The 26143-nt window shown below is 42.1% G+C and overlaps 1 protein-coding gene and 1 long non-coding RNA gene across 2 annotated transcripts in view; one reads left to right on the top strand and one right to left on the bottom strand.

Annotated features, from left to right (window-relative positions):
• rragca (Ras-related GTP binding Ca) overlaps nucleotides 1–21820 on the bottom strand; it is a 43424-nt gene extending 21604 nt beyond the window's left edge. The window contains exon 1 of the mRNA XM_072247062.1: nucleotides 21311–21820. Coding sequence (XP_072103163.1) covers nucleotides 21311–21700 — 390 coding nt within the window. The 5' untranslated portion in view covers nucleotides 21701–21820. The remainder of the gene's footprint in view (nucleotides 1–21310) is intronic.
• Nucleotides 21317–24509, top strand: LOC140190453 (uncharacterized). The gene is made up of 3 exons (XR_011883614.1): nucleotides 21317–22201; nucleotides 23313–23388; nucleotides 23573–24509. It is a non-coding gene; the product is annotated as an uncharacterized lncRNA (long non-coding RNA).
• The last annotated feature ends 1634 nt before the right edge of the window (nucleotides 24510–26143 follow it).

The raw sequence follows: 26143 nt of genomic DNA, 5'->3' as shown, positions 1-26143 counted from the left end.
ACGGGCCTCCATTTCATCCCAGGCACAAGTTGATAAAGGAAACAAATGCAAGACTGGAATGGCTGTTCATCTGAAATTATTAATTCATTGTTGAGTCCTGAAGACTGCTATGCGTCAAGTTCCTCAAACTTAACATTGAGTTTTGTAGGCAGAATGTCAGAGTAAGTGTAGGATGGAGAATTAAAGTTACAGGCAATTGGATGTTGTCACCAATACTCCACTCAACTCCCACTGACCTTAATGAATTTTAATTTTAGATAAGCCTTTTCATTCTTGTATTGTACTTTTTCACAGATTTTTAAAAATAAACCCTTCTCTAGTATTTCGAACTTCATTCAACACCTCCTTTTTACACCACCTCCATTTAGCTCTATTCTCTAATCTTTACCACTTTCAGCCAGCATCACCACTACTTGTCTAGTTTAAACTCTCGTCTCCAACTTCATCACAAATACCTTTTTTCAATTGCCCCACCAGAATTTCTCTACATTAAGGAAAATATTTAATTTAAAAGTTTTCAAAGTATGAGGAAAAACCATTGTTCTGAAATGTTAAATTTTTCATGCAGCCTTTTCTGCTTTTATTCCTTCGAAGCTTGAGGAGTGTTCCTCTTGGAAATACGAGTCCAGAGAGATATTATATCCTGAACCTATCTAATGTCCACAAGCAAACATGGAGAGCACAAAGGCAGAAAAGGGCAGAGAAAAACTGAGTGTACTCGGGTGTAGGGAGTTAGAAAATTCAAGAGCCAGTGTGTGCTGGGCATGACAGAGTGGGTGGTGTGATGTGCGTAAGAATCAGAAATAAGGACATTCTTCTCCTCACCATTAAGGTCAATTTCTTTCACTAGTCTCACATCTGTTGATAACCTCAGTAATTGAACCTTCACATAATCTTCAGAGAAATTATTTGTCTTTATCTCCTCACCTGTCCCATGGGATTAAGGATTACTTTCTTCCACTCCACTTTCAGGAAAGTCTGATATACGAATTGTCTAGCACAGACAGGGAGCACCAAGTATTACATTTAGTTAAAACTGAATGAGGTTAATTAAAATAACAGGAATTCTGCAGATGCTGGAAATTCAAGCAACACACATCAAAGTTGCTGGTGAACGCAGGCCAGGCAGCATCTGTAGGAAGAGGTGCAGTCGACGTTTCAGGCCGAGACCCTTCGTTCAGTTAGTCCTGAGGAAGGGTCTCGGCCTGAAACGTCGACTGCACCTCTTCCTACAGATGCTGCCTGGCCTGCTGCGTTCACCAGCAACTTTGATGTGTGTTGCTTGAGGTTAATTAAACCAGGATATGTAGACACGTCAATCATTTTAAAGTCAAGAAACTGCTCTCGTATCTGCATTAACTGTTGTTGGCTGCTTTTAACACGACACACTCCAAGATGTCAATACAGGAGGAGGCTACAGCGCAAGATTGGGAGTTGAGCAAATTCATAACAGAAACCACCCATCCATGGTCTTCATTAATTTGCAATTATTGCAGATATATTTATATCTTAAGCCCATTACCCTTACTGGGGCACAGGCCATCTATGCCCTGGGTCAAAGAAGGTTGATCAGCCCTGCGGCTTCCCCTTTCAGCACACGACCTCATACGTCTTCTAGGTGAAGATCCTTTCTCGCCCTGGAGTAAGATCTCTGGAGCTTCTGGAGCTCTGGGTTTTTTTTTAAAAAAAAGGGATGGGGTTGCAAGCCCCATGACCAACCCTCCTCCTTTCGCAGCCGGGCTTGGGACCGTCCATGGCGGAGTTATAAATTTTCACAAGTGGTTTCAATTACTGAATGTGAGCAGAGGAATTATAATGGAAAGATTTGACTAGAAGTCCAAGTAGACAGGAAAGGTAATACAGATTGTGCTTTGCATGGTTCTCCAGCTCTCAACACCTTAACTACACAATATTCCCTCAAATACAGTAACTACCAGTGACTGAATATTAAGTGTCAAGTTTTACTAATTTCCTTTATTTATGAGGCTCATTTGTATTCAAAATTATCAAGTCAAAATCATTTTAGATGATCTGAGATGATCCATCCGTGCTGGGTTGTGTGTCAAGATCGCAACTCGACCTCGTAAAATAAAAGGGAAAAATACTGCGAAAATGTCTGTGTGAGGAGTGGCGCGCCACACAGTCTCTCTCTCGCTCTGCGCCTTGTAAAAGCCATGAAAAAGACATCATGGATACATGCACACACACGAACAGACAAGCACGCATGCACATGCAGACGCACACGCACAGACTCGCACACACGCAGGCACATGCCAAAAAAATAAATTAAATACAACACTTTTGGAAATAAGTGAGATTGAGAAGGTGAATTCCAGAGCTTGGGATATAGACAAAGCAGTTACCACTTCCACAATACAATGAAATAACCTCACAACTATGTATGATGGCAAATAATCCAGGAAATCAAAGATAACTCAAGATTGAGTTAACATCTTGCACCATTCCAAAACTGGGGATGGAACTAGGATTTTTTGTACTCTGCAAGATAGCATATGGATGAAATACTTAGAAAATTAACCTGTCAAGATATTCTCTTCAAAATATTTTTCCAGTTTATTGAACAATATAGGATTTTTTACTCATTACTGCAGACGTACAAGTTATTGCTTTGTAGCCAGTTGAATAAGCATTACATGAACAACCCTTGCACAACAGCGATCAGACAAAAGTCCAACTTTTCCATCTATCCCAGATAATGGCCTGGTGTGGGCATCTTAAAAACACAATAGAAAATCATCCAATGACAATTTCTGCAAAACAAAGTTTGAAAAACCAGGTGTTACAAGATTAGGAAAAAAAACTGCAAGTTGTTTGAGCAGCCTCCTTCACAATACATTGGCTGGAATATTGTACAAATTCCAATAATCACAGCGCACGGTAAAGTGCCAAAAAATCATGCAATAACTCAAACATGAGGAAATCTGCAGATGTTGGAAATTCAAGCAACACACACAAAAAAACGCTGGTGAACGCAGCCGGCCAGGCAGCATCTATAGGAAGAGGTACAGTCGATGTTTCGGGCCGAGACCCTTCGTCAGGACTAACTGAAAGAAGAGATAGTAAGAGATTTGAAAGTGGAAGAGGGAGGGGGAGATCTGAAATGATAGGAGAAGACAGGAGGGGGAGGGATGGAGCTAAGAGCTGGACAGTTGATTGGCAAAAGGGATACTCTCACAGCTATCTGGACTATTCCTCTTCCCACCCTGTCCCTTGCAAAAATGCTATCCCCTTCTCGTAATTCCTCCATCTCTGCCACATCTGCTCTCAGGATGAGGCTTTTCATTCCAGGATGAAGGAGATGTCCTCCTTTTTTAAAGAAAGGGGCTTCCCTTCCTCCACCATCAACTCCGCTCTCAAACGCATCTTCCCAATTTCACGCACATCTGCTCTCACCCCATCCTCCCAGCACCCCACTAGGAATAAGGTTCTCCTTGTCCTCACCTACCACCCCACCAGCCTCTGGGTCCAACATATTATTCTCTGTAACTTCCGCCACCTCCAACGGGATCCCACCACTAAGCACATCCTTCCTTCCCCCACCCCTCTGCTTTCCGCAGGGATCGCTCCCTACGCGACTCCCTTGTCCATTCGTCCCCCCCATCCCTCCCCACCGATCTCCCTCCCGGCACTTATCCTTGTAAGCGGAACAAGTGCTACACATGCCCTTACACTTCCTCCCTCACCACCATTCAGAGCTCCAAACAGTCCTTCCAGGTGAGGCAACACTTCACCTGTGAGTCGGCTGGGGTGATATACTGCATCCGGTGCTCCCGATGCAGCCTTCTATATATTGGCAAGACTCGACGCAGGCTGGGAGACCATTTCGCTGAACACCTACACTCTGTCCGCCAGAGAAAGCAGGATCGCCCAGTGGCCACACATTTTAATTCCACGTCCCATTCCCATTCTGATATGTCTATCCACGGCCTCTTCTACTGTCAAGATGAAGCCACACTCAGGTTGGAGGAACAACACCTTATATTCCGTCTGGGTAGCCTCCAACCTGATGGCATGAATATTGACTTCTCAAACTTCTGTTAATCCCCCACCTCCCCTTCGTACCCCATCCCTTATTTTTTTTTCTTTCCCCCGTTTTTCCCCTCTTTTTTCTCCCTCTGTCCCTCTCACTATAACTCCTTGCCCATCCTCTGGGTTCCCCCCCCCCTTCTTTCTCCCTAGGCCTCCCGTCCCATGATCCTCTCATATCCCTTTTGCCAATCAACTTTCCAGCTCTTAGCTCCATCCCTCCCCCTCCTGTCTTTCTTCTATCATTTCAGATCTCCCCCTCCCCCTTTCAAATCTCTTACTATCTCTTCTTTCAGTTAGTCCTGACGAAGGGTCTCAGCCCGAAACATCGACTGTACCTCTTCCTAGAGATGCTGCCTGGCCTGCTGCGTTCACCAGCATTTTTTGTGTGTATCATGCAATAACTGCCAAGTTTGAATAACAGATTTCATGAGTAATTTAAAATAGTTGCAGGGACATTTTCCTCAAGACGTGTACACAATTTTATAAAAACAACTGCACAATACCCATGCTCCTCGCCATAAACTACTGCATAACTGCTTGGTCTTCACACAAATCAAAGTTAAGATAGTTTTTATCCATGAAATAGTCAATAATTGAAAAAAATAACTCCTTAAATGTTTTCAGCTTGCCACAAAAAACTAAGAGACGTAAGTTATAAAGAATCTAAGGTGCTTCCAAAGACCACATCAGCATGTTTTTTGTAAGAACAGTGGATAACACAATTGATCTTTAGATCTTAATGAATATGCCACAGTTGTCATCAAGACTTCATCCTGTGTGGACCAGTGTGTGTCTTCGAAAACATACGGGACATTCTCAAACCAGAAGTTGTGGATAAACCAGGGGATTCACAGTTTGCTACGGGGGGATCTGAGGCATTCAAGACCAATGATTCTGAACCTCTGAACTCTGGAAGAAGTCCAGGTATGGCCTATGGAAGGCTGTCTTAAGAAGGAAAAAAGAAATTCTGAGTGAAATAATTAGATGCACATCAGCTATGGCAGGATTTGCAGGCCATTACTTCCTCCTACAAGGTGAAACCTAACATCACTGGCTGTGATGCTCCATTCTCTGATGAGCTAAACACCTTTTATTCATGCTTTGAAAGGGAGAATAAGACTACACCAGTGCAAAAACCTGCAGCATCTAGCAATCCTGTGACATGTCACAGAGGCCGACGTCAGAACATCTTTCAAGAAGGTGAATGGTTGCAAGGAATCAGGCCCTGATGGTTCGCCTGTCAGGGCATTGAAAATCTATGCCAACCAATTGACTGGCACGTTCAAGGACATCTTCGCCCTCTCATTGCTGCAGTTAAGAGATTCTCACTTGCTACTGCAAATGAGCAATTATACTGGTACTGGAGAACAGGATGACCTGCCTTAATGTCTATCGCCCAATAGCACTCACATTTACTGTGGTGAAGTGCCTAGAGTGTTTTGTATTCGCTAGAATTAGATACTGCCTGAGCAATTTGCCTACCACCACAACAGCTCTCTAGCCAAAGCAATCTCACTGGCTCTCTGCTTGGACTTGAAGCACCAGGACATACCTACAGTATGTCAGGCTGCTGATCATTGATTACAGCCCAGTATTCAACACCATTATCCCCTTGTTAATCAGCAAATTTCAAAGTCCAGGCCTCTCTACTTTCCTCTGCAACTGGATCCTTGACTTCCTCATGGGGAGGCCAGCAGGGGGTAGAAGAATCAGAAATAACATCTCCTCCTCACTGAATTAACACCATCGCAACTCAAGGATGAGTGTTCAGCCTGCTTCTCTACTCTCTCAACACACCTAACTGTGTGGCTATTCAAATGCTGATGAGGCGAACAGAAGTGATACAGATTGGCTACTTAACTGGTGTCAGTAAGACCAAGGAATTGATTGTGAACTTCAGAAAGGAAAAGACAGGAGAACACACACCAATCCTCACTGAGGGGTCAGCAGTGGAAAGGGTGAGCAGCTTCAAGTTCTTATGTGTCACCATCTCTGACGGTCTATCCTCATTCCAACATATTGATGAAATGATAAAAGAGGCACACCAGAGGCTCTGTTTCATTAGGAGTTTAAGATCTGATTTGTCAAAGACTAGCAAATTTCTACAGATATACCATAGAGAGCATTCCAATTGGTTACATCAACATCTGGTATGGATGTACCAATGCACAGGATAATAAAAAGCTGCAGAAGGCTGTAAACACAGCCAGTTCCATCAGAGCACTAGCCACCCATTTAATCGAGAGCATCTTCAAAAGATAGTGTCTCAAAGCAACAGCATCATGAAGGATACTCACTATCCAGGACATGCCCTCTTCTCATTACTACCAACGAGGTTGTACAGGAGTCTGAAGACGCACACTCAATGTTTTAGGAACAGCTTATTCTCCTCCACCATTGGATTTCTGAATGGTCCATCAACCCACTAACACTACCTCACTATTTCCACTCTTTTTTCACCATACATATTCTTAATGTAATTTATAGCAATTTTAGTATTGCTCTGTACTGCTGCTGCAAAGCAAATTTCACAACATATACAAGTGTTATTAAACCAGATTGTGATTCCGTCTGCCCAGAGAAGATGCAGTACATTTGATGTTGCGGTATTCACCGAGCTCGGCAATTAGCTTGCAGACGTTTCATCACCAGTCAAGGCGACATCCACAGTGCACAGCTGCTGGTGTCTCTTTTTGGGACTGATTGCATTTATACAGCATCCCCCACCCCCATTTACTTGCCTCAGTCCTGATTGGCTACATCTTCAGTTGATCTTTGGCTCACATTTCATTGGCTCTTAGGGCTCTTTGCATGGCATCTATTTCAATGTTTGTTTAGGGAATTACCATAAGAGAACGATGCTTCTAAAAAGTCACATGCCTACTTCGTGTTTGCCTGTGCCAGAATCTCCGTTGTGTCCCAGTTAAGTGGTGTCCATTTCAGTCTTCATGTACCGTGATCAGTGACAGTAGATCACGTCCCCGTACCATCAGCTTGTGTTCCCACAAACAAGTTGAGTTTACACATCCTGACTGGCCAACATAGTTCTTGATGCAGTCTCCACAGGTAATCCTGTACATCCTATTGCTTTGTTCGTTGTCTTTATTGATACCTTGTATCTTGAGACAAGCTTCTTTAAATTCGCTTTTGTTACAGTTTACCAAGCAACACATACTCAGAAGTACATTGTTCATCAATAAATGAAGTTATCAAAAAAGGTTATGTCTGGTACAGCTTTAATTAAAACAGCAGTAATGTCCAGCTAACCATCTTCCAGTCATTCCTTCAAATCAAATGGACTCATTGGCAATATGTTGTTAAGAAATGCAAGGAACCATAAACATTTACATGTGTTTACAAGTTCAACAATGGACAGTAATCCATTCCACTACTAGCACAGAATGTTTCTATTAACAAAATACAATCTTCTCTATATCCCAAGGTGACATTTATAATCCTAAAGTTATCAGATGCCGCAAAGCAGCCTGGTTATTGATAGCACAACAGGGAACACATGCAATTAAGGTAGTTGTCATGAAGCTGTCCAACAATGAATATGCTATACTTTTTATATTTCTGTAAAATAATGTGTTGCAGGTTTGCAAAACCAACTCATGTTGAAATTACCATATATCATACCATACAATGGCAAATAAAATTGATGTTATGCAAGTGACTTCAGTAAATCCAATGAACTTAAATGCATAATGCAAGTTGCCTATACCATACAAAGTTCAAGGTGACACAAATGAAGTATAGTATTCACAGTTCTTTGCATTGTCTCACACAAAGACATGCACTTCTTTGGGGAAGAGAAACCCAGCAAGTACTCATTGCAACACAAACTGGAAACCACACATTTCACACAAAACTGACTATTCTCAATGAAGGCTTGCCGGGTTTAATCATGTATGGACTTTTGAAATCAAACTCCAGCTGTTTGAAAGCCAGCTGGTTAACAGCAAATTATTGGACTTCCCTTCAACTGCTGGTACTTAAGTGACCACTACTCTTCAACAATGAAGATGAGCACATTTGCCAAGTATTCTGTAGCAGACTGTCACAGCTGGAAGGTATTACATTCAACAATGAATACTCTATTCCAGTGCAATGACAAATTGAAAACCAGCAGCCAGCTAGTGCACCATTCTATGAAGCACATGAAAGAAACTGATGATGTACTGTTGCCATCTGGGAGCGTACAAAGTACAAATACTTCCACATGAGGATTTCCAAGGAAATGGTGATTTTGCCTTGTATGCCAAAGTTAGCATTACCAATTTAATGCCAGGCAAAGCAGTAACAAACTCAATTAAGAAAGTGATCAATGGTGTTATTCAACAAATAACGGTCAAAGTAAATGACTGTAATTGCAGGATATTGGTCATGCATGCAAAACTGACCTTTTCATGATATTGGTAGCAGCATTAACATTAAAATTGCAATCCCAATTGACAATATCATTCCTCACACTGTAACTGGAAAACGTGCTCCCCCCTCCACCTCCAAAGGGGTTAGATCCCACAGTATAATGTAGAGAAAACTAAATATAGAAACAAATATTGATTCTTATGACACTTCCTTTGTTTTTTTTTAAATGACTGCTTGACCTTACACTAGGAATAGCAGCAGTACAGAAATAAGTATTTTGTGATTCTCAGTAAAGAAAATAAACTCATCTTTCTTCTGCTTCAAATTAAAAGTTAATAAAGAATCTGAAGCTTTTTAAAAACAGATTATTATATTTATTTTTCAATATCTTTGAGGCACTTACATAAATAGATTTTTCTCCTCTGGAAACAGTGCATTCACAGAATCAGACCTTTCAGTCAATCTAGTTCATGCCAAGCCACTTAAACTGCCTACTCCTATCAACCTGCACTGGGACCATAGCCCTCCATACCCCGACCATCCAAGCTTCTCTTAAATGTTAAAATTGAGCTCGTATGTACTATTTGCACTGGCAGCTTGTTCCGCACTCTCAAGAACCTCTAAATGAAATTTCCCCATGTTTTCCCCTTAAACTTTTCACCTTTCACCCTTAACCCACGACCCCTAACATTCACTGTGTAAGACCTACTCTGGTTAGTCCTATCAAAGTGCAACAAGTCACACTTGTCTGCATTAAATTCCATCTGTCAATTTTCAGCCTTTTTCCCCTGCTGGTCTAGATCCCATAGCAAGCCATGAAAGACTTCTTCACTGTCCACTAAACCCCCAACCTTGGTGTCATCTGCAAGTTTGCTGGTCCAGTTAACCACAGTATTAATGAAAATTGTTGATATACAGTAGATGACAAACAACAATAGACCCAGCACCAATCCCTGTGGCACTCCACAAGTCACAGGCCTCAAGTCAGAGAGGCAACCATCTACTACCGCTCTCTGGCTTCTCCAACAAAGCCAGTATCTAAACCAATTTACTACCACATCTTGAGTGCTCAGTGACTAAGCCTTCTTGACCAACCTCCCACATTGAAGTCCATGTAGACAACATCCACTGGCTTGCTTTTATCAACTTCCCTGTTAACTTCCTCAAAAAGCTACAGGACTGGAATAGACATGACCTACCACACAAGAAGTCAAGCTAACTAATTCTAATCAGTCCATGTCTATCCAAATACCTGTATTGCCAGTCCTTTAGAACACCTTCCAATAACTTTCCTACTAGTGATGTCATGCTCACTGGACTATAATTTCCTTGTTTATTTTTAAAGCTTTTCTTAAACAGCAGAACATTAGCTATCCTACAATTCTCTAGTACCTCACCTGTCTCCAAGGATGATTTAAGTATTTCTGCAAAGGCCCCATCAATTTCTGCACTTACCTCCCACAGGGTCTGAGGGAACACCTTGTCAAGCCCTGGGGATTTATCCACCCTAATTTGCCTCTAGACAGCAAACACCACCTCCTCAAATCTGTATACAGTCCATGAAGCTGATGCTGTTTTGCCTCACTTATAGACTCATATCCTGAGTAAACACAGATGCAAAAAATTTAAGACCTGCCCCATCTCTTTTGGCTCCACGCATGGATTATCATTTTGATCTTCTGGAGGACCAATTTTGTCCCTTGCAATCCTTTTGCATTTAATATATCTGTAGAATCCCTTAGGATTCTCCTTCACCTTGCCTGCTAGGGGAACTTCATACTTTTTTTCACCCTCCTGATTACTTTCTTAAGTGTTCTCTTGCATAGCCACCTCATTTGCTCCTACCTGCCTATACTTGCTATGCGCTTTTCTTAAACAAGGCCTCAATAGCTCTTGAAAACCAAGATTCCCTAAAACTTCCCACACACCGCAGTTCCCGTTTCTACCTCCTACCCAAGATCCACAAACCTGCCTGTCCAGGTAGACCCATTGTTTTAGCTTGCTCCTACCCCACCAAACTCATTTCTGCATACCTCGACACTGTTTTATCCCCCCCCTTGTTCAATCCCTTCCCACCTATGTTTGTGACACTTCTCACGCTCTGGATTTTTTCAATGATTTCAAGTTCCATGGCTCCCATCGTCTTCTTTTCACCATGGATGTCCAGTCTCTATATACCTCCACCCCCCACCAGGAAGGTCTCAAAGCTCTCAGTTTCTTTTTGGATTCCAGACCCAACCAGTTCCCCTCTACCACCACTCTCCTCCATCTTGCGGAATTGGTCCTTACCCTTAATAATTTCTCCTTTGGCTCCTCCCACTTCCTTCAAACTAAAGGTGTAGCCATGGGCACCCGTATGGGTCCCAGTTATGCCTGCCTTTTTGTTGGCTATGTGGAACAGTCCATGTTCCAAGCCTATACTGGTGTCTGTTCCCCACTTTTCCTTCACTACATAGACGACTGCATTGGCGCTGCTTCCTGCACGCATGCTGAGCTTATTGCCTTCATCAACTTTGCCTCCAACTTCCACCCTGCCCTCAAATTTACCTGGTCTATTTCTGACATCTCTCTTCCCTTCCTTCATCTCTGTCTCTGGAGACAGCTTATCTACTGATGTCTACAGTGGCATGCAAAAGTTTGGGTACCCCCGTCAAAATTTCTGTTACTGTGAATAGCTAAGCGAGTAAAAGGTAAACTGATTTCCAAAAGACAAAATTAAAGATGACATATTGTTAATATTTTAAGCAAGATTACTTTTTTATTTCCATCTTTTACAGTTTCAAAATAACAAACAAAAAGGGCCTGAAGCAAAAGTTTGGGCGCCCTGCGTGGTCAGTACTTAGTAACACCCACTTTGGTAAGTATCACAGCTTGTAAACGCTTTTTGTAGCCAGCTAAGAGTCTTCCAATTCTTGTTTGGGGGATTTTCGCCCAGTCTTCCTTGCAAAAGGCTTCTAGTTCTGTGAGATTCTTGGACCGTCTTGCATGCACTGCTCTTTTATACCCACAGATTCTCGATGATGTTTTGGTCGGGGTACTGTGAGGGCCATGGCAAAATCTACAGCTTGTGCCTCTTGAGGTAGTTCATTGTGGATTTTGAGGTGTGTGTTTAGGTTCATTATCCTGTTGTAGAAGCCATCCTCTTTTCATCTTTGGCTTTTTCTTTTTTTCCCCCACAGACAGTGTGATGTTTGCTTCCAGAATTTGCTGGTATTTAAATGAACTCATTCTTCCCTCTACCAGTAAATGTTCCCTGTGCCACTGGCTGCAACACAAGCCCAAAGCATGATCGATCCACCCCTGTGCTTAACATTTGGAGAGGGGTTCTTTTCATGAAATTCTGCACCCTTTTCTCTCCAAATATACCTTTGCTCCTTACAGCCAAAAAGTTCTATTCAAAAGGTTCAAAGGAACATCTAAACAAGCCTAACGCATTTTGGAAACAAGTCCTGTGGACTGATGAAGTTAAAATAGAACTTTTTGGCCGCAATGAGCAAAGGTATATTTGGAGAAAAAAGGGTGCAGAATCTCATGAAAAGAACCCCTCTCCAACTGTTAAGCATGGGGGTGGATTGATCATGCTTTGGGCTTGTGTTGCAGCCAGTGGCACAGGGAACATTTCACTGGTAGAGGGAAGAAATAATTCAATTAAATACCAGCAAATTCTGGAAGCAAACATCACACTATCTGTAAAAAAGTCAAAGATGGAAAGAGGATGGCTTCTACAACAGGATAATGATCCTAAACACACCTCAAAATCCACAATGAACTACCTCAAGAGGCACAAGCTTAAGGTTTTGCCATGGCCCTCACAGTCCCTTGACCTAAACATCATTGAGAATCTGTGGATAGACCTCAAAAGAGCAGTGCATGCAAGACGGCTCAAGAATCTCACAGAACTAGAAGCATTTTGTGTGTGTTCCCTAAAGCTTCTTCATCTTTTACCCTGACAGACACATCCGAGCTTTGTACTCTCAAAATTCCAAGTATACCTTTGCCAGAAAACAGCCTGTCCCACTCTACATTTGCCAGATCCTTTCTGATACCGTCAAAGTTGGCCTTTCTCAAGTTCAGAATTCTTTTTGCACATTTACTTTAAAACTATTGGCATTATGATCACTAGATACAAAGTGTCCCCCTACACAAACTTTGTCACCTGCCCTGTCTCATTCCCTATTAGCGGATCAAGTATCATGCACTCGCTCATTGGGACTTCTACGTAAGGATTAAGGAAACTTTCCTGAACACATTGGGCAAACTCTATCCCATCTAGTCCTTTTACAGTATGGGAGTCCTAGTCACTATATGAAAAGTTAAAATCACCTTTTATAACAACCTTATGTTTCTTGCAATAGTCTATGATCTCTCTATAAATGTGTTCCTCTGAATCCCTCGGACTGCTGGGTCTGTAATATAGCCCATTAACATCGTCATACCTTCCTTATTCCTCAGTTCCACCCGTAACTCCTCAGTAAATTAGTTCTCCAGTCTGTCTTGACTGAGCACTGCCATGACTAGTAACGCCACCCCTCCTCTTTAATACTTCCCGTTCTCATGTCTAAAACAATGGAACCCCAGAATATTGAGCTGCAGTCCTGCTTCTCCTGTAACCAAATTTCACTAATAGTTACAATATCATAACTCCAAGTACAGGTGTCCCCCGCTTTTCGAACATTTGCTTTACAACACCTCGCTGTTACGAAAGACCTACATTAGTTACCTGTTTTCGCTAACAGAAGGTGCTTTCACTGTGACGAAAAAAGGCAGTGCGCGCCCTGAGCAGCCAAGCTCCTCCCCCAGAACTGCATTCTAGTCAGCATTGCTTAAACACGTGCCTATGAGCATCTGTGCTTTATCTCGATTCATTCTGAGCATCCGTTAGCAAGATGAGTTCTAAGGCAGCGGTCCCCAACCACCGGGCTGCGGACCGATACCGGGCCGCAAAGCATGCGCTACCGGGCCGCGAGGAAACGATATGATTTAGCGATAGGAGTCAGCTGCACCTTTCCTCATTCCTGGACTTATTTCCTGGCATAATTTACATATTACTATTTAATTATTTATGCTTTTATTACTATTTATTTTATGGTGCAACTGTAACGAAAACCAATTTCCCCCAGGATCAATAAAGTATGACTATGACAATCCCTGTCACGCCCACTGTTGAGCTTGAATGCACATGAGGTCATTACGCACGCGTCATCCATGTCAGCACGGGAAGGAGATCAACTCCTTGAGCTTAGAAATGACAGCGGGCTGAAAAGCATGTTTGACATAACATCTCTGCCGGAATTCCGGATCAAAGTCAAAGCTAAATATCCTGAGATAGCCACGAAAGCACTGAAAACGTTGCTTCCATTTCCAACATATCTCTGCAATGAATGCAACGAAAACTAAATTGCGGAATAGACTAGACATAAGGAACCTCCTTCGAGTATCGCTGTCTCTCGTCACTCTTCAATAGGACCGTCTTGTGAAAGGAAAACAATCCCAGGCGTCCCACTGATTCAGCGATATTGGTGTGTTGCAATGATTTTATATGTTCATACGGGGAAAATATGTGCTGTGTGTTTAACATCCAAACGTTACTTAAAATGTTATGATGCTATTGCCTTATATAACCATATAACAATTACAGCACGGAAACAGGCGATCTCTGCCCTTCTAGTCTGTGCTGAATGCTACTTTCAACTAGTCCCACCAACCTGCACTCAGCCCATAACCCTCCATTCCTTTCCTGTCTATATATCTATCCAATTTTTCTTTAAATGATAACACCGAACCTGCCTCTACTACTGTAAGTTCGTTCAACACTTACTTCAAGCTCCCCTGATAATTGACTTATCGCTATATTCATGCGAGGAAAATATGCGCTGTGTGTTTAATATTAAATTCGTTAGATAAACCCTTTTAGAAACGAAATTGAGTGTATTAGCCACCTATCACCTATATTGCATTCGTGATTAACACCCTCCCCAGCAGAATCGCCAAAAACGATTTGTAGAAAAAAATCAGCACGTACACGCATGCGCACTGGTGCCCGCGCAAGGCTTCATGGTCATTGTAGTCTTTCTCGGGGTAAACAATGTACAGTATTTGACTGCTACTCTTGTTCGTTGGCAACCTTACCACCCACCGCACCCCGCCCCCACCCCCGGTCAGCCAGTCCGGAAGAATATTGTCAATATGAAACCGGTCCACAGTGCGAAAAAGGTTGGGGACCCCTGTTCTAAGGTATTGGAAAAGCCTAAAAGAGCTCATAAGGATGTCACACAGCTTAAAACTAGACATAATTAAGCGTTTTGATCGTGCAAAACAAAGTAAGGACACAGTGAGTTTGGCTTGTGGAAGTTGACGAAGATGATGTTGAAGAGGTTTTGGCATCCCATGACCAAGAACTGATAGATGAAGAGCTGATGCAATTGGAAGAGGAAAGGGTAACAATCGAAACCGAATGCAGTAGCAAATGGACCGAAAGTGAAGTCGTCCAGGAACTGAACGTGAAGCAACTGCGTGAGATTTTCGTCGCAATTGACAACAATGATTGCAGAAAAGTACGACTTTAATTTTGAAAGGGTACGTAGGTTTAGGGCATATTTGCAGGATGGTTTGAGTGCTTACAACAAACTGTATGATAGAAAACTGCGAGAAGCTAAGCAGTCAAGCATACTGTCATTTTTCAAGCCTTCCACATCAGCCACAGCAGATGACAAACCTCGACCTTCGACATCGAGGCAGGCAGACATAGAAGAAGACCTACCAGCCCTGATGGAAACAGACGACGATGAGATGACACCCCAGTGTCCCACCACCCCAGCCTCCGACGACTCAACCTAACACACCATCAGTGTGCTCGCTGTCTTCCCCATTCTGGTAAGTGATACTACACTGTACATACACTATTTCTACTTTATATAGGCTGTGTATTTTTATGTGTTATTTGGTATGATTTGGCAGCTTCATAGCTTAAAGGTTACTGGAGAGAGTGTTTCTGCCGAGAGCATTTGTGCCGAGTGTTTCAGCCAAGAGCGCTTGCGTGAGATTTTCACTACGGTGGACAGTGCAGCAATGATTGCAGAAAAGAATTTCTACTTTATATAGGCTATGTATTTAATCACATCGTTCCTGCTTTTACTATGTTACTGTTATTTTAGGTTTTATCTGTTATTTGGCATGATTTGGTAGGTTATTTTTTGGGTCTGCGAATGCTCACAAATTTTTCCCATATAAATAAATGGTAATTGCTTCTTCACTTTACGACATTCCGGCTTACGAACCGTTTCATAGGAACGCTTTACCTTCGGATGGCGGGGGAAACCTGTATTGATCCATGCCCTGAGCTCATCTGCCTTTCCTATGATACTTCTTGCATTGAATATTGTGACTAATGTCCTGAGCTCAGGACATTAGTCACACCATGCTCAACATTTTGATTCCTGACTTTGTTTGAGGTCTGAATAACGTCTCCACAACCTCTCCACTATCTGTTCTAGCACTCTGGTCCCCACCCTCCTGCAAGACTGAGACTGAGATTCAAAATTGAGATATTCTGATAACTTTAGAACTTTCCAGCTCAAGTACAAAACCATCCGTGAAAACTTCCAATTTCGTATACTAGCTTATATTAATTAATTCAATCCCTAATTCAAAAAGAACAAGGCATGCACAGAATGTTGCTCCACGTTGCAATCCACAACGCACCTCTCGAAGCTGCAATAATCTTATTATTATAGTTGTACAAAATACGTATTTGAAGGCAGAGAAACATTTTCTTACTAAGTGCAAGTTGAAAACTTCAGGATAAAATTCATTTCAGATCTTTTTTTTAAATATACAAGTCTTGTGACATCACAGTACTTCCAAAATGAGAAACAAGTCACTGGTACTTTAACTTACATGCATCACATAAAGCACTGAACACTAAAGACGTCTGAAAACTGACTAACAATGGACAGCTAATGGCATGGCAGAAACTTATGTTTCAAAACTTGACATCAGTTGTCATTCTCACTTGTGCTTCATCATCTTTTCCAAATTTTACCTCCATCTGCCAGCACCATAATTAAAACATTTATTTTTCTGTTTAAAGAGGATATAGAAGGTGTAGAAAGTTGAAGTTAGTGGTAAAGTACCTAAAAACACCACCTCCTAAACTTCTACTTTCAAACAATTGAAATATCAATGTAAACTTCTGACATTAAAAATTATTTTATATATTCAAAAGAATATTGCCCTAAATAAAAAATAGAGCAAAAGAAGAACTTCAATTCTGGAGATTTGTCGTCCATATTTGATCAACACCTACAATCATGCAAACTAGTCACTGTAATGATATGGTAACTGCACAGAATCAAGGAGCACAAACTGCTTTTCACATACTGTATAGTTAGTTAATACTGAGGCGAAGCAAAGTCAAGATGGCGCTAAACAGCAACTCCTTTGCTTGCATCTTTGGAAACAGCTCTATTTCTATCTTTGATATCTCCTTTTTTTCCCCTTTCAAGGTTCTTTTGGAGATCCTCAGCAGGAGTTACACTCTGACTTCGATTCTTTGTGGGAATGGGACCTACTCGCAGGGCCTCACAACCAGCCGTTTTTTTGATGTCCCAAGGATTGGCCTGGAAGACTAGCACACCTACAGGGTGCTGGATTTTCGTGGCTCTGGAGACGGCTGATTCAAGGCTGGTGGCCCTGATGAGGCGTCACAGGAGAACACAGAACATTAGGAGCGGCTGTGTGTCCAGAGACCTGAGTCTCGGGGTCGGTTCTATAGGCGCAACAGACTTTTAACACCATAAATCTGTGAGTTGTTTGTTATGTCTCCCCGCTCGCTGTGAAATGGGGACACCTCTTTTTCCCTTATTAGGGAAGGAGAGAGCCTGTGGTATGTCGAATTACCAGGTGAACAAGTAGTCTTTGAGGTACTGCAAGTCTGTGTCTTTACTGATGTTTTGCTACACGTTCGAGTGCTCGGTGGAGGGTGCTGATGCTTTTTTAGGCTGGTGGGGGAGAGGTTATTGCCTTGCTGCTGCGTGTGCGTGGGAGGGGTGAGCTGGGGGGGAGCTTTGGGGTTCTAACGTTTAACTGTCATTCATTCTTTCAGACACTCCTCTGTTTTCGTGGATGTTTGCGAAGAAAAAGAATTTCAGGATGCATATGTATACATTTCTGACATTAAATCTACCTATAGAATCTATTGAAGAGAAGCCACTATCTAAAAGTATGTGACAGAAGAAGAGTGGCATTAACTCAATTACACAAACAAGATGCAACACCTTTTAGTGTATTGAATTACTATATCCAAAATGAATAATTGCTGCTCAAGTCAAAAGACCTATACTTAATCTGGAAAACTTAGCATCTTCCAATGCATAGTATTTATCTTGTTAAGTAGACGTGCTAGGAATTAAAAGCAACCGATAGCTGAAGTTTCACGGAAGCAAAAGAACACAGCTGATCGGACCGCACAATCGAAGGCTGAATTATTGCTGATTGCAATGCTGACAGAGCAAGTTTCTAAAGGTTATAGTGGCATGGTATGCAATTCAAGTGGACAACCTTCAGCTTCATTTGGCAAAAAAAAATGTATTCCAAGTTAAGAACTGTGGGCAACTATCACTTCCAACTGATCTCACGTAAAAGTAGTTCAAAGAAAGGAGCTAAATCATTCTCATGCGTTGGGAGCCCAGGTTTTTTTTGGGAGGGGGCAGTCTGTAGAAGAGAGGAAGAATTAGAATATAGGATGAGAAACTACAAGGAGAAAACATTAAAAAATATTTCCCTTAGGATCAAAATATCAGACAGAAATTCATAAAGTTATTAGAGTTAAGTGAATGATTGCTATCTGCACCATCACTGGCATCCAGGTATAAACTTAAAATGATTATGCTGTGTTACATTAACCGTCAGCCTGCCTCAGTCAAAAATGAACAGAAGTGTAACTTACAAATCTGCACCTTCCTCCCACCGAATGGAAACGCTCTCACCTTTTCTACAGAAAAGCTTCATTTAAGATCATAGTTCCCTTAACTGCATTAATTCTTAGTTGATAGCATCCAGATTCAAACTATTAGTTCCGATATCAGTACTGCCATCTCTATTAACATTTTTATTTCAATTTGAATTTTAACAAAAAATTTAAAACTACTAAACTACATAGAATGGGACACTTCATTTTCAGCCTCAACACAAACTGCAGAGTACTGAATCCCAACACATCAGAATGCCATTGAAGCATCCAGCTGCAAAAACATCAAGGATTCCTCTATTATCTGGAAGAGATTCAAAAATTAGAGTCTAGTTATTTGATCAAGAGTATAAATAAGAGCACAGAGACAGTCCAATACATTCCAAAAGCTAAAAGAAAAATTGCAGAATACAAGTCAGAACTAAAAACAGAAAATTGCTGAAAATACTTAGTTTGAGCATTGATAATGTAAAAAATTTATATTTCAGATATAGGAACTATCATTAGAAAACCAATAACATTCCAAACTTAACAGAAATATTAGTGTTTAATTGCTGGAACTACATATTTCAGCATTTGTTAAAAAAAAATACAATAGTAATGTCTGACAACTTTTGCTTCTGCTAACATGACTTCAAGCACCAGAGGATCTGAAAGTGGCAAGTGAATTCCCCTACCTTCACAGCTGCATGTTGAGCACTCGGTTAGTAGCTGCCAGATCAAAGATGAAGGCATGTCACAACTAAAGCTCCAACTTAAATACAACAATCCCATCCCATAAATCAGGAGAATGACAGCCCAAAACTCAACTAGAAGAGAACCAGGAAGTTACTTGTAAATTTCATTTCTAACAATAGATCTCAGATATACCAGCCATTCCAATATGCTACCCAAACTAACCTGGTCAGAAATTAAAGTTCAAGAAACTTCTTCTTTAATATTTTCAAAAATATCACGGAAGGTAGAAATTCTAAGGCTTTGAAGTGTACATGAAGTTAAATGCTAAAGTTAGGAGAAATAATGGAGAAGAAATAGTACTTGTGCCTGAACCTTTCCTGTAAACTTGTCACCATCATCGTTATTTCTCATTTTAAGGAAAGATGCAGCAATTATGCTGTGTAACAAAGAATGGAACAGAAATAAGATGACTACTTGTACTGAAAGAATCCTAATGTTGCTATATTTTGTATAATATTTTATATAATGTAGATTGGTTGACCGTTTCATGGAGCACCTACGCTCTGTCCACCAGAAGAAGTGGGATCTCCCAGTGGCCAACCATTTTAATGCCACTTCCCATTCTGATATGTCAATTCATAGCCTCCTCTACTGTCGTGATGAGGTCACACTCACGTTGGAGGAGCAACACCTTATATTCCATCTGGGTAGCCTCCAACCTGACAGCATGAACAACGATTTCTTGAACTTCTGGTAACAGCCCCTCCCTACCACCCTTCTCCTTCACCATTCCCCATCCTCCTTTCCCTCTCTCACCTCATCTCCTTGCCTGCCCATCACCTCCCTCTGGTGCTCCTGCTCCCTTTTCTTCTTTCATGGCCTTCTGTCTTCTTCAGACTCCCCTTTCTCCAGCACTTTATCTCTTTCTCCAATCAACTTCCCAACTCCTTACTTCATCCCTTACCCCCTCCCATTTCACCTGTCACCTTGTGTTTCTATCTCCCCTCCCCCACACTTAAAATCTACTCATCTTTTTTTTCTCCAGTCCTGCCGAAGGGTCTCTGCCTGAAATGTCGACGATACTCTTTTCCATAGATGCTGCCTGGCCTCCTGAGTTCCTCCAGCAATTTTGTGTGATGCTTGGATATCCGGCAGCTACAGATTTTCTCTTGATCTTAGTTGCTATATTTTGATCATTTTGCACTAAGAATTCCGTTAGTCAGGGACTGAATACATTCTACAAATGTGAATGCTTACTGTCTATTATCCACAGTACACCAAGAGCCACAGAAGGCCAAGGCCATGAATAATTATGCAAGGTAGTGACTGGCATAACTGTCTACAGAAAAGGGTTTACCATTTTCTTTAGGAGAGCACAACACATTTCACAAAGCCTAGATAAAGACAGAAATATTTCTCAGCTCAAATTATTTCAGAATTAATTAATTAGAGCAGGTGGGAATGTATATCCAGTTTATCACTGAGATGCCAATTGGGGTTGTTGATCATAGTATGCAGCCAGGTTCTGTAACTTCTAGACGGCAGCTCCATTGATAAACATGGTGGTATTTGAAATACAATTAAAGAACTTAAAGGATAGAATACTACTAGAATCAATTGTTTTAGGGCATTCTACTGGGGCTAAAGAAATTCAGAAGTTTGAAAATACTTCCAAGGTTTGTTCATACCTAAACAAGCTATTATTTCAGGCTTTCATTGCAACCAAAGTTGAACAGTTGAACAATGTTAGGTATGCAGTTCACCTCTAAAGATATTTCAAAATAAGCACATCATGTGGAAAAATCACTGAAAACTGGTCACTGTGAGCCATAAAGAAAAGCAAGTATCACATTTGTAAAAGAACAAATGCTGAACAGTACCTATCCCAAATATATCAGCGCTATTTATCTATTACACTGTGTGAGAAATAATACTTAAGGTTTTCCTGGGCCAAAGCTCCTTAAACATATCCAGATAATCCCAATGCACCACAAGATATGGCTAGCTGTTGAAGTCAATAAAACCAAGCAAGGTGGATGTTTTCTTTTAAAATACGCGAGGGGACCTACACATCTGTTTAGGATTGCACATGATGCTGCTACTCAAAAGGGGAGGGGGGAGAAGAAAAGAGGTGGAGATACACGGCTGAAGTTATCAGCTCCCTCCCCTCCATTTTAAACAGATTACATCATTGGAATAAGTGTCTACACTGCAAAGCCCTCCGTCAATGCGGTTAGCTCTTACCTGCGCGTCTATCACGAAGATGAGCGCTCCCGTGCCCCTGAAGATCATCTCATAGTCAAAGGTGGGATCGAAGAAGTCCACCTGCCCAGGGAAATCCCAGATCTGGAAGTTGACGAAGGAGCTGTTGGAGATGTCGTCTTTGTAGATCTTATTGGTGCTCTCCAAGAAGAGGGTCTCGTTGGGGGACATCTTATGGAAGACCACCTTCTGGATGGACGACTTGCCACTGCGCCTGAGGCCCATCAGCAGGATGCGGGGCTTGCTGTCCGATTGTGACTCGTTCCCTTCCATGTCTGCTTCTTCCACCCCATAACCGAAGTCCTTGGGGAACGAGTCCACCCCACCATAACTGCCAGCCAGCGGCTCCTCGTCACCGTACTGTATGGACATGTCGCGACCCGCGAGGTTGAGCCGCCGCCGCTGCCTCCCTGCCCGAACTCGGCCGCACTCAGCTGGACAACAGCGCTCGAGCTTCCCGAACCGCGCAACCTAACCCGCCTCACCTTACACCCTGCTTCCTCCTTGTTCGCTTTCACCGCCTATTGGCCGCGTCTCCCCACTGCGTCAACCCCTACCGCACGGTGCCTCACGCCCATTGGCTAAACCCGGTGTCCATCGGGGGCTCGGGGCCGTCAAGTTTGGTGGCATCTGTCATGTGTTAAAATCACCTGACTTGCCCAGACCACTTCTGACTTCCTCCTGAGCCAGGAAGCGGCTTTTGGCAATGGAGCAAAGGGGGAGTCAGGTGGAATTGGAGGGATGACAGCTGATTGATAGAGAGGAGTGCTGATGGTTGAGGGAAAAAAGTAGGATGAAAGGAAGTGGCTGAATTCTGGCACTAAGACTGGACTGCAGCCCCTGTGATCAGAGTACAAGGTGCATCATGTGACTGTAAGGAGTGATTTGTTTAACCAATATGCAACAAATCCCTGAATTGCTTAACTAATGTAAGGCAGTAACTGTTAAGTCGCCTGGTTTGACTGTAGATTATTGTTATCTGTCATGTTTTTTTTCCCTGAAAATATACAACACAAATACTCTATTTTGAAGGTTGTCTGTCATTTTTTTTCTGAAAATATGCTATAAGAATTAAATGCTATCTGCTTATCCATCCTTAAGAATTAGATCTTGATATAAAGAACAAGTTCTTTAGGGACTGGAAAAAATGCATTTAAATGTGGTTCACTGTGGCTCAAAGACTCTTGCAGATTTCTACAACACACATCAAAGTTGCTGGTGAACGCAGCAGGCCAAGCAGCATCTCTAGGAAGAGGTACAGTCGACGTTTCGGGCCGAGACCCTTCATCAGGACTAACTGAAAGAAGAGCTAGTAAGAGATTTGAAAGTGGGAGGGGGAGGGGGAGGGGGAGGGGGAGATCCAAAATGATAGGAGAAGACAGGAGAGGGGGGGATGGAGCCAAGAGCTGGACAGGTGATTGGCAAAAGGGATACGAGAGGATCATGGGACAGGAGCAGCAACTTTGATGTGTGTTGCTTGAATTTCCAGCATCTGCAGAATTCCTCGTGTTTGCAGATTTCTACAGATGTGTGATGGAGAGTATTCTGACTGGTCGCATCACAGGCTGGTATACAGGTTCCAGCGTGCAGGGTTAAAAGAGGCTGCAGAGGGCTATACACTCAGCCATCTCCAGCACAGCCACAAGTTTTCCCACCATGAAGGAAGGACATTTTCAAGGCACATAGATGACAAATTATTAAGGATCCTCACCATCTGGGATGTGCTTTCTTCCCATTACTTCCATCAGAGTTGAGGTACAGAAGCCTAAAGGCCGACACTCAATGTTTTAGTAACAGCTTCTTCCCCTTCACCATCATATGTTTTGAAAGTCCAGGAACACTACCTCATAATTCTTATTTTGAACCATTCATTTATTTTTGTAACTTAAAGTAATTTTTTTATGTCTTGCACTGTACTCCTGCTACAAAAACAACACGTCAACGATAATAAGCCTGATTCTGTACATCTTTTTCCCCCTCAAAGGCTCATCATTGCACATCAGGCCTGAGGCTCCATGTTCAATTTTATTCCTGAACTTCAACATTGCGAAATGAGCAGGGTAAATGAATTAATTGTGAGTTTTGTTTATGGATAATAGATGATGGATGCAGGGGTACCGAGAGAGCCAGAGAGGGGTGGTGGGGGGGGGACAGATAGGTGTAAGAGTGGTCAAGGCATTAGTTGGGGAGGAGAGGAACTGGGATTTCTAGGATCAAGTCAAACAATTAATGTTATCCACACAGGAATTTCGGTCGGGGTTGCTATCAAGGATGAGCAGCAAACTGGAGACCTGAAAGTGCGGCCATGGAGGATGGGTTTTTACTTGAGCATCGGACACCCTGGGCTGCAGCCTGTTCAGTTACGCTAAAGCACGCTTCAAGATCTCGCAAAGACTCACTTCTGCATGAGTGACGTGCAAACACCAAAGATGGAAGAAGCATCTGGACGTGCATAGGACTCCTCTTTCCACATTCAGCAATCCGGGTATTGCCACATCATGTACGTGAGCAACTTAAAACAAAGCTTTGAACAAGGAAACTCTACTATGTATCATGTATAAACGTAGTCCAATGCAATGGAATTTCTAAGACAATATATGGGGGAGGAGAAGATGGCGTGACGCAGTGCGCGCGGCCGTTACGAATGAATATCGATTATGTGTAACTAGGGGGCCGTGCAGAATCCAGATTTGATGGGGACAGCCGTGAGAAGCGCAGAGGAACACCTGGAGTAACTTCTGAAATGCCCACTTCGCTGCCGCTGCTACTGTGCGATCGAGAATCTCCAGAGACGAAGATCCCAAATCCTCGGCTTTGCCTGTTGCCGGGGCCGGGGTCGAAGCACTCGGCAAAGATGGTGCTCGGTGCATCGGTGTCGAAGAGGTGGTCGGAGGCTCGGAGTTTTCGGATGGACTCGGAGTCAGACTGTGGTCGGATGCTTCCAGTATGCTGCATCAGCAAGTTTGCATGAGATGATGGGACTTTCAAGAGACTTTGAGACTTTTACTGTGCCATGGTCTGTTCTTATCAAATTACGGTATTGCTTTGCACTGTTGTAACTATATGTTACGATTATGTGGTTTTTGTTAGCTTTTAAGTCTGTTTGTCATGTGTTTTCATGATATCATTCTGGAAAAACATTGTATGATTTCTTAATGTATGCATTACTAAATGACAATAAAAGGGGACTGCATGTCTTCATAATCATAATCATATTTACAGCATCTTCAACACATACATTATTGGACATAAGTGGAAAAGTCAAACTAAGCCAAAGAGAAGACTAAAAACTTTTCATGGAAGTACATTTAACAAAAAGATCTTAAAACCGGTAAGGTAGTGAAGCTTTTGAAAGAGAATTGCTGAGCATGAGACCTGGAAGCATGAAGCAACAGCCATCATTGATTACAATTCCATTTATACTTTATACTTTATTGTCGCCAAACAAATTTCAGGCGATGGTTGCAAAATTAGGGTTAAATTCAGTCAAGTTGGGAGAACTGAGAGTTTTGTTGTTCAGCCAGTTCTCATTTTTGTAACACAGTATGTGTTCACCTTGGCCAACAGGAAGCATTAATACGATGTCCTTGTAGATAGTGAAATAAGATCTCATGGGGGAAGGGGACATCGATTTCTTCTGCAAAGCACAGAAATGACTGTTGAACCACTATATTAAAAATAGAAATTTTCTCATAAGGATTATAGTTTTTAAACCACTGTTTTCTGATTATGAACATTCAGTTTTTAATGCATATAACACAAAAGAAAGTCATTTGGCCTGTTGGGTCTATGCTAATCACCCTTGTTTAGTGTTTTTTTTCCTTTATCTTACCCTACAAGGTATAAGTCAGTTAACTTACAAGCAATTCTTCGGTGTGCTGGGGTAATCCGGAGTACAGAGAGAGAGAGAATGTGGCAAACTCTGTTTGGGCGGTACCAAGGTCGGGATTGACTATAAGTCCTCAAAGCTGTGCAGAAGCAGTACTATCTGAGCACCACTGTGCCATCATATTTTCATTTCTTATGTATTTAGCGATACAGCACAGTAACAGGTCCTTCCGCCCCAACAAGCCCTTACCGCCCAATTACACCCATGTGACCAGTTAACCTACTAACACATACATCTTTGAAACATAAGAGAAAAGCAGAGAACCCGGAGGAAACCCACAAGGTCACAGGGTGAACGTATGAACTCCTTACAGACACAGTGTACATGTATTAATATTTCAACCAATTTAAAATAAAATAGAATATGAATCAGTACACATGAAGTACTGCCATTCTAAGCGATAAGACGATATTAAACATAATCCATTTCAAATTATGTAGCTCATGGGAGCCTTTCCATTCTTGACAAACAAGTGAAAAGAGGTATATCTCTGTACGCTCTGCACAGTTTACAGCATTTTATTCTAAAGTTTACTTTTTGCAGAGGCAAAACATTTATGAAACGGGACAGTTGAAAAGCTATCAACTATGAGTTCAGTTAGGGAGAACATTAACTGAGATATCAGTGGAGTTCCCTGACCTTTGAAGAGCACCATGTGATTTTTGAACAAGGAGGTTGGTCCTGAATTTGATATCCCAGCCAAATGACAATTACTCTTTGTTAGAGTGATGCGTAGGTTTAGGTGTGGATCATGTGTTTCATTTCTAGGCTGAGGCAGACTTTGAGGTATCAGTGCTACAACTGAGAAAATCGGTCAGTGATTATACAGACTTATCTTCTGTATCGACCAGTATCACTCAGGCTATTCAGAAATCAAAATTGGGAGTGAGGAGAAGATGACGGCGCAACGCAGCACGCGTGGCTTC

Source organism: Mobula birostris, chromosome 30 (assembly GCF_030028105.1).
Source record: "Mobula birostris isolate sMobBir1 chromosome 30, sMobBir1.hap1, whole genome shotgun sequence".
Taxonomy (NCBI): domain Eukaryota; kingdom Metazoa; phylum Chordata; class Chondrichthyes; order Myliobatiformes; family Myliobatidae; genus Mobula; species Mobula birostris.
The sequence above is the reverse complement of the archived record's forward strand: the minus strand, read 5'-3'. Positions and strand labels throughout refer to the sequence as shown.